This window comes from Haliotis asinina, chromosome 16 (assembly GCF_037392515.1).
Source record: "Haliotis asinina isolate JCU_RB_2024 chromosome 16, JCU_Hal_asi_v2, whole genome shotgun sequence".
Lineage (NCBI taxonomy): Eukaryota > Metazoa > Mollusca > Gastropoda > Lepetellida > Haliotidae > Haliotis > Haliotis asinina.
In genome coordinates, this window is record NC_090295.1 from 32,960,505 (window position 1) to 32,977,430 (window position 16,926).

Genomic DNA, 16,926 nt, shown 5'->3' on the forward strand with positions numbered 1-16,926 from the left:
GTCTTGTTGAAATTCGATTATAAAGTACCGCCATTAAACTGAAAACAAGCAAACAAACAAGAAAAAAGCATTTGAAAGAGTGAGTGAGTGAGTTTAGTTTTACGCTACACTCAGCAATATATGGCGGCGGTCTGTAACTAATCGAGTTCAGACCAAACATCGATCAACACCATGAACATCGATCTACGCAAGTGCGATACGATGACATGTGAAAACCAAGTCAGTGTACCGATATATGAACAATCGAATCAGGCTCCTCGGCATGGCAAGCGAACGCCTTAACAATTCACATGAAAAATATCTGTCTGGGACATACTCTCACAATAAGTGTTTGGTATAGGAGCTCCTACGAAAAACAGGAAGAATATTGCTAAAGCATATATTAAAATCTAATATTTAAATCTAACCACCCACAGGTAGCTAAAGATTAAATCTAACCCAGAACATGAGGTTCCAAATCTAACAGTATCCACGTTTACTCCTCCTTATTTTCTTTTGCTGAAACGAAGCTATAACTCTCCTTTTGTTTTCCTGTTCAGGAAACGAAATGTCCTGTTACACCCAATTAAGACATATCATCCACTGCAGCCGATGATTGAATGAACTGGTTATAATTTTCATCTACATTTGGAGATGTATTACATTTATCTGATATTTTGTCCTGGTACGGTCTAAATGCTCTTCTATGCTTTCCTTCAAATGCAAAACGAAAGGAAACACCATAAAATATCTCTAATTAGCAAAGGGTTTACTTCCTGTATTGCGTGCATAGGATTTCAGGATTTGAGGATTTACAAGGCGATTTGATTCATTTTTGCCATGGCGCTATTTTTTGCTACTATATATATACGATTCTTGTTGCACATTCATCATGACGTGTTCACTCGTCCAGTGTATCCTTGAGCGGTATTAACACAAACTTATGATTGTTTACCAGTCCGATTCCTTTCATTGGTAATTAAATATGTTTAAATATATTTGATCAAAATGTTTAAACAAAGTAACAGAATCTGTGTTTCTTAAAATGCTATGCGCTCACGCATGCGTTACACTTTGCTCAAATTCCTGACTTACCAGCTACTGTGAAGAAACACAGAAACATGATTCAAAGTAATGCCTCAGCTATGTAAACTTGTTACTGAAGCAAACAATCCACAGTTCATGCTTGTAAGGAAAATATGAGGAAATATTAGTAGAATATACTAAACCAAACATGACAAAAACAACACTAAATTAGCTATGGACGCATACTGTTGCTTCAGTTTGAAAAAAAAGTAAATTCTAAAGAAGATGCCAGCAGCTTAGGCAATAAAATATTGTCCTTTCCATGAAATATTGAACTGAAACGGGGTAGGGGTCATTTCCAGTGCATATTTAGGAAATGTCTGACGCTGCTTCGAGTCAGACAAGACAGGCAACACATCAGTAAAAATAGACCATCGACTAAATAAGTTTGACTGACAAGGTAAGATAACACTATATGGATGAACGTTTGTTATAGTGATGGTGACGTGTAGGTGCAGATTCTTATACAGTTTTCAAGCGAGTGTCTAACCGATTATGGGTTGGGAAGAGGAAATTGTAGCACAGCACCGTGGGAATTTACACATTCCTCAAGACCGACAGAAACGTAAAGCCTACAGGAGACCCAAATGGATAATAACTAAATGGGGTCGTTGGTGAGTTACACGACGCCCACCACCAATCAACCGTGACCAGGTGTAATGCGCACTTCCCGCATACTGTCAGTCCATGATGATTTCTATAAGTCTTAATCCCTTTGTGTATACTGAAAGTTTCTCTGCCACCATGATCCGCAGGTAGCAAAACCGCTCGCTGCTCGCAGCACTAGTTTTCTGAGTGGTGGTGGTGTGTGGTCCAGTAGGTAGAGCCAAGATCACAAGTCAGTTGATGTCATTGTACATTGGGCAGTCAGTGAGGAAATGAGTCTCATCTCCTATGGTGTCGATACAGAAGGGAGACATTCTGGATTCAAGTGGTGTAACAGCCCGGGTAATTCGCCCTGTTTCAGTATTGAGTGCAAGCAAACCCCATCTCAGACTTGACAGAAACTCTCTTTTACACCTGGTCTTGGGAATGAATTGATAATTTTCTGGTATTTTGTCCCTTTCAAAATTTCAATATGTTCTCAGTGCACTTCCATTAAGGAAATTGTAGTTGTTCCAGAGACTTTGAACTCACTTTTCATCATGTACTATTGCACATTTATGGTTTACACTCTCCAAGAAACTTGCAACAGAAGTTGCATTTATTTTGATTGCAAGGGAGACAATCCATGATAACCATGATTTTCTTCGTAGCCTTGACCACGTGAAGGTAGAGTGTAGCTAAAAATGATCTGTTGGGTTTATTTAGCCTTGTGTAAAGTCTGAAAATCTCAACTCTTTGCTTGGTTTTACAGGTTTTCCATCCCATCTCTCTATTTAAAGCTGGTGTTGGGGTCGAGCGTTGAACCCCATATCGCTGAGCCATACAGAAGTCCAGGCTTTCATACAGATTTTATGTGTATCACATGTCTTACTACGTGCTGATATACACTTTGCATGTAGACTTGACAAGCTCTGCTGGCAGATTTGGTTATTTCCTTGACTGTATGTGGTAGGTCCAAATATTCATCACACAAAAACCGTAAATATTTATGTTTGTTGTCAATCATAATGTTACGAACAGATGAAGTTACTTTAAGCTGCGCTTATATTCTTATTTCTGAAGTGTGTAATGTTTGTGTCATAACTGTTGAGGGTTAGCCACCATGTAATGCAACACGTTGACACTGCGTTCGAAATGTTCTGTTATGAATCTTCACTTGAATTTCGCACGAATTTATCAACTTAGAGCATATTTATCTGGTAAACCGATTAATCTCCATTTAGATCGCTACACATGAACCGAAGTCGGGTGTGGATTATCTTGCAAAATCTCGAACCTTGGAAAAGATTAGTAGATTTCACAGTGGTGTATTATTTCAGTTTATGTTTGAATTCCCTGAGTTTCAGCGTTAACGATATCTGGGGGGAGAGCGTTCCAGGTATTTACCTTGTCCGGCATTGTCCAAAACACAATAATGATACAAGACAAATGTCAGTGGCTAGGTGAATGAACGTCATGCTGTTAGAGCTGCTTCGATCGATGTTCCTAATGTCAGTCAATGTCTTGCTTTGTCATGTAGAAGGAATATTGCAGAGTGCGGAGTGAAAGTAAACTTATAATTAGGAATGTGCTCAGAGGTCGGATCATATTTCCTTTGAAATAGTTCACAAATCTAGCGCAGCTACTAAAACAGAAAATCATTCCCTGAAATATAATGGAATAGAATTAAGATGTTTATCTTCACCACGGTAGCATGTTGCAGGTGAACGTCAAACGCTAGCACTCACCTTTGATTTGTAGCGTGACGCTTTGAACAGTGTTAGGATTCTTTAACATTCACGCTTAAATAGTTTCGAGGTGTATGCGCCTTAGTCACTTACATGGGACCTACCAATATTCCGACAACTATCACGGCGGGGGATACCAGAAATGGACTTTACATATAACACCTTGTAAGTGTATACTTCAAAATTTCTTTGACCAAGTTCACATTTTATACATGCCCTGTTTAACATTTTAATCTCAATCATCCAAATATGATGCATCAGTAACAAGGATTATGTGACAGTCCGATTCAATGCTCTATTTGAAGAGTTCTTTATCTTCCTTGTTTTTTTCCCTCAGATGTACAATTGATTAGCCTTGCATGTGCTTGAGGTGACAGAAAAGTCTTGTTGCTATGGAAACATTCAGGTTTCATGCTATGGAAATTATTAATCCATTCCATGGGTAATAGACTACTGACCAAAACTTCATTTGGGCCAAACTCACAGTGACTACAACTGTCAGTTTGTGCTTTCCAGAAACCTAGGGCTGTTCGTGTTAGCTCTCCAGAAATATATGGCAGCGGGTTTGAATCCCAGATTATGTTTGTAGGTTTGTCAATGCTCATGTTCATGGTTTACATACGGTAGATCAGGAATAGGTTAGCTTACTGGTTAAAGCCTCCGCTCGTAACACCGAAGATCGGGGGTTCGATTCCCCACATAGGTACAACATGTAAAGTCCATTTCTGGTATCCCCCGCCGTGATAGTTGTTGGAATATTGGTAGGTCCCATGTAAGTGACTAAGGCGCATACACCTCGAAACTATACGAGCCACATAAAGAAACTGTGCATAATAATAATCAAAATATTATCCAAGTGGAGGCATCATGAGACCATAACAACAAGTCGGGAGAATTTCAGTTGAAAAGTCAATCACAATGACGTCAGGTGTCCACAAGCGGGACGGGATCAAACGACCATGTCACAAGCTTAATAACGGGTATGTCCACCATCGTCATTGAGAACAGCAGTGCATCGACGACGCATAGAGCCTATGAAACGTGAAAGGAAGGCTTGTGGGATGTCACGCCAGATTCTTTCAAGTTGCATGGTCGAGGACGTTATCTGGCGGATGAGGAAGACGATGGCGTAGACGTCGATCCATCTTGCTCCAAACATTCTTTATCGGGCAGAGATCCGGTAAATTTGCAGGTCAAGGCAGAAAGTCAGCGTTGTGTTGTTGCAAGAAATCCATAGCAACCCTTGCCGTGTGAGGGCGGGCATTGTCCTGTGTGAATGTTGACCCAGAGCCATGACGTTTCAGAAACGGAATTGCCACAGGTCGAAGAATCTGATCCCTGTAGCCCACACCAGTTACGTTGCCCTGAACAATCACCAAAACACAGGTATATATAACGTTCTCCCACGTGTCTGTAGGCATTTTCACTATTGGAAATGTTAAACCTGGACTCATCTGTGAAAGCAATATTTCTCCCACAAAGCAAGCGTCTGCGGACATGATTTCGGCACGACATTCGGCAAGGATAGGGCGTATGGCGGGGCGTCGTGGTCTGATCCCATGATGACATAAACGTTGTCGAACTGTGTTAGGGTGAATACCGCGAAGTCCTGGGGATGGTCCGGGCAGTCATCACTGCAGTCTGAAACCTGTGGCGAAGATGGGTAACTCTTATCCACAGTCCTGACTTCGTGTTGTTACACGTGGACGTCGAGAACGTGGCCGAATGCAGAAATGGTCTCCCGGTGGAACTGGAAATACTCAGCCACTTGTCTTTGAGACATTCACCCACGGACCATCCATCCTAAGCGTTGTGCAGACGTTAGCCTTGGCATGCTATGCGTTTCAATAGCCGTTCAATTTCTTAAACGATCACAAGCGCAGGGGTTGAGCTTTCCTAGGTGACAGTATTGTGTTTGGTCTGTTTATCTTGCCCGGAATGCACGTGCAGCAAAGTATTGCACGTCTCTAGGACGAAACCACCGACGTCACGGAACGTTTCACGTGCATGCATGTTGGATACATGTCATTAATCTCTGAGTTTAAATAGTTATGTGTCTACACAGCCTTGATAAATTTAGATTTTAAATTTTTCTATGCACAGTTTCTTTATGTGCCTAGTATATTTAAATGGGTGAAATGCATTTAAAATCTGCCGTGTCCTTTTCAGCCACATTGTGATCTGTAACTATTGAATGGTCACCCAAAGCGATTAGAAATGGCAGGATCCGAGCCTTCATATCTAATTCTGGTCTGTTCCAGCAATAATGTTTGTTCTGTAATGTGTGGGGCATCCCTTTTGAAATAACCGCAGCGTGTATTGAAGGTCACATTTATCATGATTTTGTCTGATTTTGTGTAACAGTGGTCTCTTAATAACAACGCCTGGACCAGAGAATCTAGTGATCAACATCATGGCATCGATCCACCTAGCTGGGATAAGATGACAAGTTACAACAAGGTGAGATATCCCGACAATCCTAACATTTCCTGTTAGTCGCCTGCCAAGACAGGCATGAGGTGAAGACCAATTCTCATCCAGGATCTTCACGGGTTCATGTACCGTTATGTTCATGAGGTCAAACATGAACGTTCACAATAGCAGCCAGGTATGTAGTAGGGAGGGAACAGACAGGTATGCAGTAGGGAGGGAACAGCCAGGTATGTAGCAGGGAGGTAGCAGCCAGGTATGTAGTAGAGAGGGAACAGCCAGGTATGTAGTAGGGAGGGAACAGACAGGTATGTAGTAGGGAGGGAACAGACAGGACGCTTTCCGACACCTCGTATTTGGATCTCTAAATTGTAATACGCAAAGACAAGACGTTCTACGTTTCTGTTAAGTACCAGAAATGACCAAACACAAAAGACTCCAACTCTCTACGACTCGACTATTATTTGTGAAGTTCATAATTATTCATTTTAGTTCCACATAACCGCACGCAATCGTCGAACTAAAGATGGTCGACTCCTCATTTGATCCTCCTCGAGTTTCATTTGATAATTCCTGTTGAAATGTTTGGATTTACAATAAAATTTATTACTGATGTGTAGAACTAATCACCATCATGTCTTGTATTGTATTGCTGTATTTTGGGTAGGGTATCATTGTACTTTTGTAGTAGTTCTAAAGCCATGGCCAAAGCCATTTTACTGTCCTTCGCTTCTTTAATGTAGGGCACGCCTTTCGTCCAGCTGGTTCTATAGCTGGACACCTTGTGGTAGTTGTTGTCCAGTATTACATGAGGGATACCCAACAGGGTGGACAGGATGTGTCCGTGTAGGCGGTCAGTGATCACTACTCGACCTCTCTGCAAGAACAGCATGCCATTGGTAGCCATGTGGAATGCATATTCCATGGCAGGAGATTTGGGCGTGACCCATTCTATCCAGTCTGCTACGTGGTAGGATATGTTTTGTGGAATAAATGGTAATTGGTATCTGGTGCTCTCGTCGTCTCCCCGTCTCATCCACAGTATGTCAAATGTAGGGCTCACGAACCTTTCCACACTACCTATCTCAAACGCCATGTCTGGAATCAATATAAGCCGTGGATGTGTTAAGACATTTCGAGCTTTCTCCAACGACATCCTGTCACGAATAGTAATGGTCAAATGTGGGTGGCTGTTATAAACATTTGCATAGTGTTTCGTCTTTTCCTCCGAGTATCGCATCCAAACACTCTGGGGGAACAGCACGACCCTGTGTTCTGTAAACCTGTTCAGAACCTGTTCTCTTAGTATGTCCAGTCCTTCATATGAGAATATGTTTCCTCCACCTTGAAGTAGAACGATTGTCTGGTTCAAAGGATATTTCTTTGCGATACCAAATGATCTGTTAATGTTCCATTTTGTACATTTGCTGGTCATACAGTAGTAAATAAGTTTGATTCCCATTCTTCTCAAAAAATAAATCTCTCCAGTGGAAATAGCAGGGTCTCCTTTGTTCTCATAATCCGCCACGTCAAACAATAGCGCGTACTTGGCACCACCAAAGAGATCGGTAAATATGTTCAAATGTATCCGTTTTGCTTCTTCTATGACGGCATAATGAGTTGGTAAAAGTGGGGACAAGAGGTCGGTTGAGTTTGGATGAGTCAGAAGATGAAGGTTAAGATAGTCATCGATATCCATGGAAGCTTGCTCTTCAATCTTCCTTATTGTCATGGCGTCCAGATCCTCTCTCGTTATCATTCGTGAGTTTAGAGTGTTTCCTGATCGGTGTTTGTAGATGTTTGAAATGGCTGAATATACCCCATCTGATTTACTGGCAATTTGTTTGGCAATGTACATGTTGTTACCCACCGTCATGACACATAGCATCACCAGAGCTGCCCCCAACGCCGTAACTCTCCAAAGTCTCGAACCTGAGAAAAATTAAAGAATAAAAATTGTTATTTTCATTAAAATGTCTAAGTCTTTGATGCATCGAGATCCGAAGATAAAGATAATTTTTAAATTTTTTTTTTAAAAATAAAATTTTAAAAGTTTTGATATATTTGATAAAACGTGTTTATTGTGAACATTTTTGTTTGCATGCATGAATGTGATGTTACAATGGGATTTTAGTCATTTGTTTTGCCTTCGTTAACACACGGTAACACCGTAGAAGTACTTTACCGAAATAGCATCAGCATTGCTGATATCTGTATAATCAACAGTCACATACTCACTAGGTCTGAATGGGGCTGTAGTCTAGTCCTAAAAGCGTTCGCTCGTCATGCCGAAGGCCCGGGTTCTATTTCACACAGAGGTACAACCTGTGAAGCCCATTTCAGGTTCCCCACCTCCGTGATATAGCGGGGATATTGCTAAGACCGGAGTAAAACTAAACTGACTCACTCACACACAAATAATAAAAATGAAACTCACCTCCGCCCGTTCCTGTTGAACTATCCAGCTTGGTTTTCTGTAAAGTATAGATGAACAGACCAATGAAGGATAGCAGTAGCCCAGACATGTTGTGCAGGGTCAGAGTGCGTTTCCCTGCTATACACAACAACACCACAACAAACACCCGCTTGAAGATGTTGATGATCGCATGTGTTACCACAGACATTGTCTTGAGTACAAGGGCAACTGACAGATAGGAGTACAATACATGAAAGATTGACGATAGTATTGACAGAATGTACAACACAGCTAAGTCAGTGCGGCTAGATGTCATCATCAATGTTATTAGTCCAAGAAAAGCCACAACATTCGCGGAGAAAATAGATTTGTAAGATCGTGGAACAATCTGCATTTCCACAGCAAAAAGTTTTTTCATTGCAATATTTCTGAGTGCCAGTGCTAGATTTGAAACCACGGCCCAGATTAAACCTTGGGATAAGATGGCATCTTTGAAAGGATTTCCTGTGAAGATAATTGCTCCCGTGACGATGATGGGAAGACTAAGCACAGTAAATGTTGGGGGTGGAACAGCGAACCCAATCCACTGAACTGCTGCACTTGTGACCGGTTCCAGCATCTTAATGGCAAAGGTTGACGACGCGTGAATGAGGGACATGCTGTAGTTTGTGCAGAGTGTAGCGACCATGTGACTGACCCCACACAGGACTTTAAAATGTCGCACATGTTCATGTTTGTAGATACCTCCACCATGGTCGTCTATTGTGATCTCCAGACAGGTGCCACAAAACAACAGCTGACACATTGTTATGACACACACTCCTGTTACAGATGCCCTGACTTGGATTAAAAATTCCTTCGCAGCATGGTGACATAAAAACGACGTAACCGTCCAGAGAGAAAATACTGTGATGATATACAGATAGTGGTTGGTCAACACCTGTTAAAAGAAAGAAACATGTCAAGCAACAACAGTGATGTGCCGAAGCTCATGGTTAGAAGTGGTAGTCACAGACATGGAATAGCTAGAAGTAGCAGTATCGGACATGAAATGGTTAGACGTAGTAGTCACATAGATGGAATGGTTAGACGTAATAGCCGCAGACATGGAATGGTTAGACGTAGTAGTCACATAGATGGAATGGTTAGACGTAGTAGTCACATAGATGGAATGGTTAGACGTAGTAGTCACATAGATGGAATGGTTGGACGTAGTAGTCACATAGATGGAATGGTTAGACGTAGTAGTCACGTAGATGGAATGGTTAGACGTAATAGTCACATAGATGGAATGGTTAGACGTAGTAGTCACATAGATGGAATGGTTGGACGTAGTAGCCACAGACATGGAATGGTTAGACGTAGTAGTCACATAGATGGAATGGTTGGACGTAGTAGTCACATACATGGAATGGTTGGACGTAGTAGTCACATAGATGGAATGGTTGGACGTAGTAGTCACATAGATGAAATGGTTAGACGTAGTAGTCACATAGATGGAATGGTTGGACGTAGTAGTCACACAGATGGAATGGTTGGACGTAGTAGTCACACAGATGGAATGGTTAGACGTAGTAGTCACATAGATGAAATGGTTGGACGTAGTAGCCACATAGATTGAATGGTTAGACGTAGTAGTCACATAGATGGAATGGTTGGACGTAGTAGTCACATAGATGGAATGGTTGGACGTAGTAGTCACATACATGGAATGGTTGGACGTAGTAGTCACAGAGATGAAATGGTTAGACGTAGTAGTCACATAGATGGAATGGTTGGACGTAGTAGCCACATAGATGGAATGGTTGGACGTAGTAGTCACATAGATGGAATGGTTGGACGTAGTAGTCACACAGATGGAATGGTTGGACGTAGTAGTCACATAGATGGAATGGTTGGACGTAGTAGCCACAGACATGGAATGGTTAGACGTAGTAGTCACATAGATGGAATGGTTAGACGTAGTAGTCACACAGATGCAATGGTTGGACGTAGTAGTCACATAGATGGAATGGTTGGACGTAGTAGTCACATAGATGGAATGGTTAGACGTAGTAGTCACAGAGATGGAATGGTTGGACGTAGTAGTCACATAGATGGAATGGTTAGACGTAGTAGTCACATAGATGGAATGGTTGGACGTAGTAGTCACACAGATGGAATGGTTGGACGTAGTAGTCACGTAGATGGAATGGTTGGACGTAGTAGTCACGTAGATGGAATGGTTGGACGTAGTAGTCACATAGATGGAATGGTTAGACGTAGTAGTCACATAGATGGAATGGTTGGACGTAGTAGTCACATAGATGGAATGGTTAGACGTAGTAGTCACATAGATGGAATGGTTAGACGTAGTAGTCACATAGATGGAATGGTTAGACGTAGTAGTCACATAGATGGAATGGTTGGACGTAGTAGTCACACAGATGGAATGGTTGGACGTAGTAGCCACATAGATGGAATGGTTGGACGTAGTAGCCACATAGATGGAATGGTTAGACGTAGTAGTCACATAGATGGAATGGTTAGACGTAGTAGTCACATAGATGGAATGGTTAGACGTAGTAGTCACATAGATGGAATGGTTGGACGTAGTAGTCACGTAAATGGAATGGTTAGACGTAATAGTCACATAGATGGAATGGTTGGACGTAGTAGTCACATAGATGGAATGGTTGGACGTAGTAGCCACAGACATGGAATGGTTGGACGTAGTAGTCACATAGATGGAATGGTTGGACGTAGTAGCCACATAGATTGAATGGTTGGACGTAGTAGTCACATAGATGGAATGGTTAGACGTAGTAGTCACATAGATGGAATGGTTGGACGTAGTAGTCACAGAGATGAAATGGTTAGACGTAGTAGTCACATAGATGGAATGGTTGGACGTAGTAGCCACATAGATGGAATGGTTGGACGTAGTAGCCACATAGATGGAATGGTTGGACGTAGTAGTCACATACATGGAATGGTTGGAACGTAGTAGTCACACAGATGGAATGGTTGGACGTAGTAGCCACAGACATGGAGTGGTTGGACGTAGTAGCCACAGACACAGAAAGGTTAGACGTAGTAGTCACATAGATGGAATGGTTAGACGTAGTAGTCACATAGATGGAATGGTTGGACGTAGTAGTCACATAGATGGAATGGTTGGACGTAGTAGTCACATAGATGGAATGGTTGGACGTAGTAGCCACATAGATTGAATGGTTGGACGTAGTAGTCACATAGATGGAATGGTTGGACGTAGTAGTCACATAGATGGAATGGTTAGACGTAGTAGTCACATAGATGGAATGGTTGGACGTAGTAGTCACAGAGATGAAATGGTTAGACGTAGTAGTCACATAGATGGAATGGTTGGACGTAGTAGCCACATAGATGGAATGGTTGGACGTAGTAGTCACATAGATGGAATGGTTGGACGTAGTAGTCACACAGATGGAATGGTTGGACGTAGTAGTCACATAGATGGAATGGTTGGACGTAGTAGCCACAGACATGGAATGGTTAGACGTAGTAGTCACATAGATGGAATGGTTAGACGTAGTAGTCACATAGATGGAATGGTTGGACGTAGTAGTCACATAGATGGAATGGTTGGACGTAGTAGTCACATAGATGGAATGGTTAGACGTAGTAGTCACATAGATGGAATGGTTGGACGTAGTAGTCTCATAGATGGAATTTTGAGACGTAGTAGTCACATAGATGAAATGGTTAGACGTAGTAGTCACAAAGATGGAATGGTTGGACGGAGTAGTCACATAGATGGAATGGTTAGACGTAGTAGTCACATAGATGGAATGGTTGGACGTAGTAGTCACATAGATGAAATGGTTAGACGTAGTAGTCACATAGATGGAATGGTTGGACGTAGTAGTCACACAGATGGAATGGTTAGACGTAGTAGTCACATAGATGGAATGGTTGGACGTAGTAGTCACATAGATGGAATGGTTGGACGTAGTAGTCACATAGATGGAATGGTTAGACGTAGTAGTCACATAGATGGAATGGTTGGACGTAGTAGTCACATAGATGGAATGGTTGGACGTAGTAGTCACACAGATGGAATGGTTGGACGTAGTAGTCACGTAGATGGAATGGTTGGACGTAGTAGCCACATAGATGGAATGGTTAGACGTAGTATTCACATAGATGGAATGGTTGGACGTAGTAGTCAGATAGATGGAATGGTTAGACGTAGTAGTCACATAGATGGAATTTTTAGACGTAGTAGCCACATAGATGGAATGGTTAGACGTAGTAGTCACATAGATGGAATGGTTGGACGTAGTAGCCACATAGATTGAATGGTTAGACGTAGTAGTCACATAGATGGAATGGTTGGACGTAGTAGTCACATAGATGGAATGGTTAGACGTAGTAGTCACATAGATGGAATGGTTGGACGTAGTAGTCACAGAGATGAAATGGTTAGACGTAGTAGTCACATAGATGGAATGGTTGGACGTAGTAGCCACATAGATGGAATGGTTGGACGTAGTAGTCACATAGATGGAATGGTTGGACGTAGTAGCCACACAGATGGAATGGTTGGACGTAGTAGTCACATAGATGGAATGGTTGGACGTAGTAGTCACATAGATGGAATGGTTGGACGTAGTAGTCACATAGATGGAATGGTTGGACGTAGTAGCCACATAGATGGAATGGTTGGACGTAGTAGTCACATAAATGGAATGGTTAGACGTAGTAGCCACATAGATGGAATGGTTGGACGTAGTAGTCACATAGATGGAATGGTTGGACGTAGTAGTCACATAGATGGAATGGTTGGACGTAGTAGCCACATAGATTGAATGGTTGGACGTAGTAGTCACATAGATGGAATGGTTGGACGTAGTAGTCACATAGATGGAATGGTTAGACGTAGTAGTCACATAGATGGAATGGTTGGACGTATTAGTCACAGAGATGAAATGGTTAGACGTAGTAGTCACATAGATGGAATGGTTGGACGTAGTAGCCACATAGATGGAATGGTTGGACGTAGTAGTCACATAGATGGAATGGTTGGACGTAGTAGTCACACAGATGGAATGGTTGGACGTAGTAGTCACATAGATGGAATGGTTGGACGTAGTAGCCACAGACATGGAATGGTTAGACGTAGTAGTCACATAGATGGAATGGTTAGACGTAGTAGTCACATAGATGGAATGGTTGGACGTAGTAGTCACATAGTTGGAATGGTTGGACGTAGTAGTCACATAGATGGAATGGTTAGACGTAGTAGTCACATAGATGGAATGGTTGGACGTAGTAGTCTCATAGATGGAATTTTGAGACGTAGTAGTCACATAGATGAAATGGATAGACGTAGTAGTCACATAGATGGAATGGTTGGACGGAGTAGTCACATAGATGGAATGGTTAGACGTAGTAGTCACATAGATGGAATGGTTGGACGTAGTAGTCACATAGATGAAATGGTTAGACGTAGTAGTCACATAGATGGAATGGTTGGACGTAGTAGTCACACAGATGGAATGGTTAGACGTAGTAGTCACATAGATGGAATGGTTGGACGTAGTAGTCACATAGATGGAATGGTTGGACGTAGTAGTCACATAGATGGAATGGTTAGACGTAGTAGTCACATAGATGGAATGGTTGGACGTAGTAGTCACATAGATGGAATGGTTAGACGTAGTAGTCACATAGATGGAATTTTTAGACGTAGTAGTCACATAGATGGAATGGTTATACGTAGTAGTCACATAGATGGAATGGTTGGACGTAGTAGCCACATAGATTGAATGGTTAGACGTAGTAGTCACATAGATGGAATGGTTGGACGTAGTAGTCACATAGATGGAATGGTTAGACGTAGTAGTCACATAGATGGAATGGTTGGACGTAGTAGTCACAGAGATGAAATGGTTAGACGTAGTAGTCACATAGATGGAATGGTTGGACGTAGTAGCCACATAGATGGAATGGTTGGACGTAGTAGTCACATAGATGGAATGGTTGGACGTAGTAGAAACATAGATGGAATGGTTGGACGTAGTAGTCACATAGATGGAATGGTTGGACGTAGTAGTCACACAGATGGAATGGTTAGACGTAGTAGTCACATAGATGGAATGGTTGGACGTAGTAGTCACATAGATGGAATGGTTGGACGTAGTAGTCACATAGATGGAATGGTTAGACGTAGTAGTCACATAGATGGAATGGTTGGACGTAGTAGTCACATAGATGGAATGGTTAGACGTAGTAGTCACATAGATGGAATGGTTGGACGTAGTAGTCACACAGATGGAATGGTTGGACGTAGTAGTCACGTAGATGGAATGGTTAGACGTAGTAGTCAGATAGATGGAATGGTTAGACGTAGTAGTCACATAGATGGAATTTTTAGACGTAGTAGTCACATAGATGGAATGGTTAGACGTAGTAGTCACATAGATTGAATTTTTAGACGTAGTAGTCACATAGATGGAATGGTTAGACGTAGTAGTCACATAGATGGAATGGTTGGACGTAGTAGTCACATAGATGGAATGGTTGGACGTAGTAGTCACATAGATGGAATGGTTAGACGTAGTAGTCACATAGATGGAATGGTTGGACGTAGTAGCCACATAGATTGAATGGTTGGACGTAGTAGTCACATAGATGGAATGGTTGGACGTAGTAGTCACATAGATGGAATGGTTAGACGTAGTAGTCACATAGATGGAATGGTTGGACGTAGTAGTCACAGAGATGAAATGGTTAGACGTAGTAGTCACATAGATGGAATGGTTGGACGTAGTAGCCACATAGATGGAATGGTTGGACGTAGTAGTCACATAGATGGAATGGTTGGACGTAGTAGCCACATAGATGGAATGGTTGGACGTAGTAGTCACATAGATGGAATGGTTGGACGTAGTAGCCACATAGATGGAATGGTTGGACGTAGTAGTCACATAGATGGAATGGTTGGACGTAGTAGTCACGTAGATGGAATGGTTGGACGTAGTAGTCACGTAGATGGAATGGTTAGACGTAGTAGCCACATAGATGGAATGTTTAGACGTAGTAGTCACATAGATGAAATGGTTGGACGTAGTAGTCACATAGATGGAATGGTTGGACGTAGTAGCCACATAGATGGAATGGTTGGACGTAGTAGTCACATAGATGGAATGGTTGGACGTAGTAGTCACACAGATGGAATGGTTGGACGTAGTAGCCACATAGATGGAATGGTTAGACGTAGTAGCCACATAGATGGAATGGTTAGACGTAGTAGTCACATAGATGGAATGGTTAGACGTAGTAGTCACATAGATGGAATGGTTAGACGTAGTAGTCACATAGATGGAATGGTTGGACGTAGTAGCCACATAGATTGAATGGTTAGACGTAGTAGTCACATAGATGGAATGGTTGGACGTAGTAGTCACATAGATGGAATGGTTAGACGTAGTAGTCACATAGATGGAATGGTTGGACGTAGTAGTCACAGAGATGAAATGGTTGGACGTAGTAGTCACATAGATGGAATGGTTGGACGTAGTAGCCACATAGATGGAATGGTTGGACGTAGTAGTCACATAGATGGAATGGTTGGATGTAGTAGTCACACAGATGGAATGGTTGGACGTAGTAGTCACATAGATGGAATGGTTGGACGTAGTAGTCACACAGATGGAATGGTTAGACGTAGTAGTCACATAGATGGAATGGTTAGACGTAGTAGTCACACAGATGGAATGGTTGGACGTAGTAGTCACATAGATTGAATGGTTGGACGTAGTAGTCACATAGATGGAATGGTTAGACGTAGTAGTCACATAGATGGAATGGTTGGACGTAGTAGTCACACAGATGGAATGGTTAGACGTAGTAGTCACATAGATGGAATGGTTGGACGTAGTAGTCACATAGATGGAATTGTTGGACGTAGTAGTCTCATAGATGGAATTTTTAGACGTAGTAGTCACATAGATGAAATGGTTAGACGTAGTAGTCACATAGATGGAATGGTTGGACGTAGTAGTCACATAGATGGAATGGTTAGACGTAGTAGTCACATAGATGGAATGGTTGGACGTAGTAGTCACATAGATGAAATGGTTAGACGTAGTAGTCACATAGATGGAATGGTTGGACGTAGTAGTCACACAGATGGAATGGTTGGACGTAGTAGTCACATAGATGGAATGGTTGGACGTAGTAGTCACATAGATGGAATGTTTGGACGTAGTAGTCACATAGATGGAATGGTTGGACGTAGTAGTCACATAGATGGAATGGTTAGACGTAGTAGTCACATAGATGGAATGGTTGGACGTAGTAGTCACAGAGAATGGAATGGTTGGACGTAGTAGTCACGTAGATGGAATGGTTGGACGTAGTAGCCACATAGATGGAATGGTTAGACGTAGTAGTCACATAGATGGAATGGTTAGACGTAGTAGTCACATAGATGGAATGGTTGGACGTAGTAGTCACATAGATGGAATGGTTAGACGTAGTAGTCACATAGATGGAATGGTTAGACGTAGTAGTCACATAGATGGAATGGTTGGACGTAGTAGTCACACAGATGGAATGGTTGGACGTAGTAGCCACATAGATGGAATGGTTAGACGTAGTAGCCACATAGATGGAATGGTTGGACGTAGTAGTCACATAGATGGAATGGTTGGA

At 42.0% G+C, this 16,926-nt stretch overlaps 1 protein-coding gene across 1 annotated transcript; it reads right to left on the bottom strand.

Moving 5' to 3' along the window:
• Positions 1-6,450: 6,450 nt before the first annotated feature.
• Positions 6,451-9,049, bottom strand: LOC137267737 (uncharacterized). The gene is made up of 2 exons (XM_067802188.1): positions 8,266-9,049; positions 6,451-7,760 (listed from the first exon to the last, which is right to left on the bottom strand). The coding sequence occupies exons 1-2, from the start codon at positions 9,047-9,049 to the stop codon at positions 6,451-6,453; spliced, it is 2,094 nt and encodes a 697-aa protein (XP_067658289.1).
• Between the last annotated feature and the right edge of the window lie 7,877 nt (positions 9,050-16,926).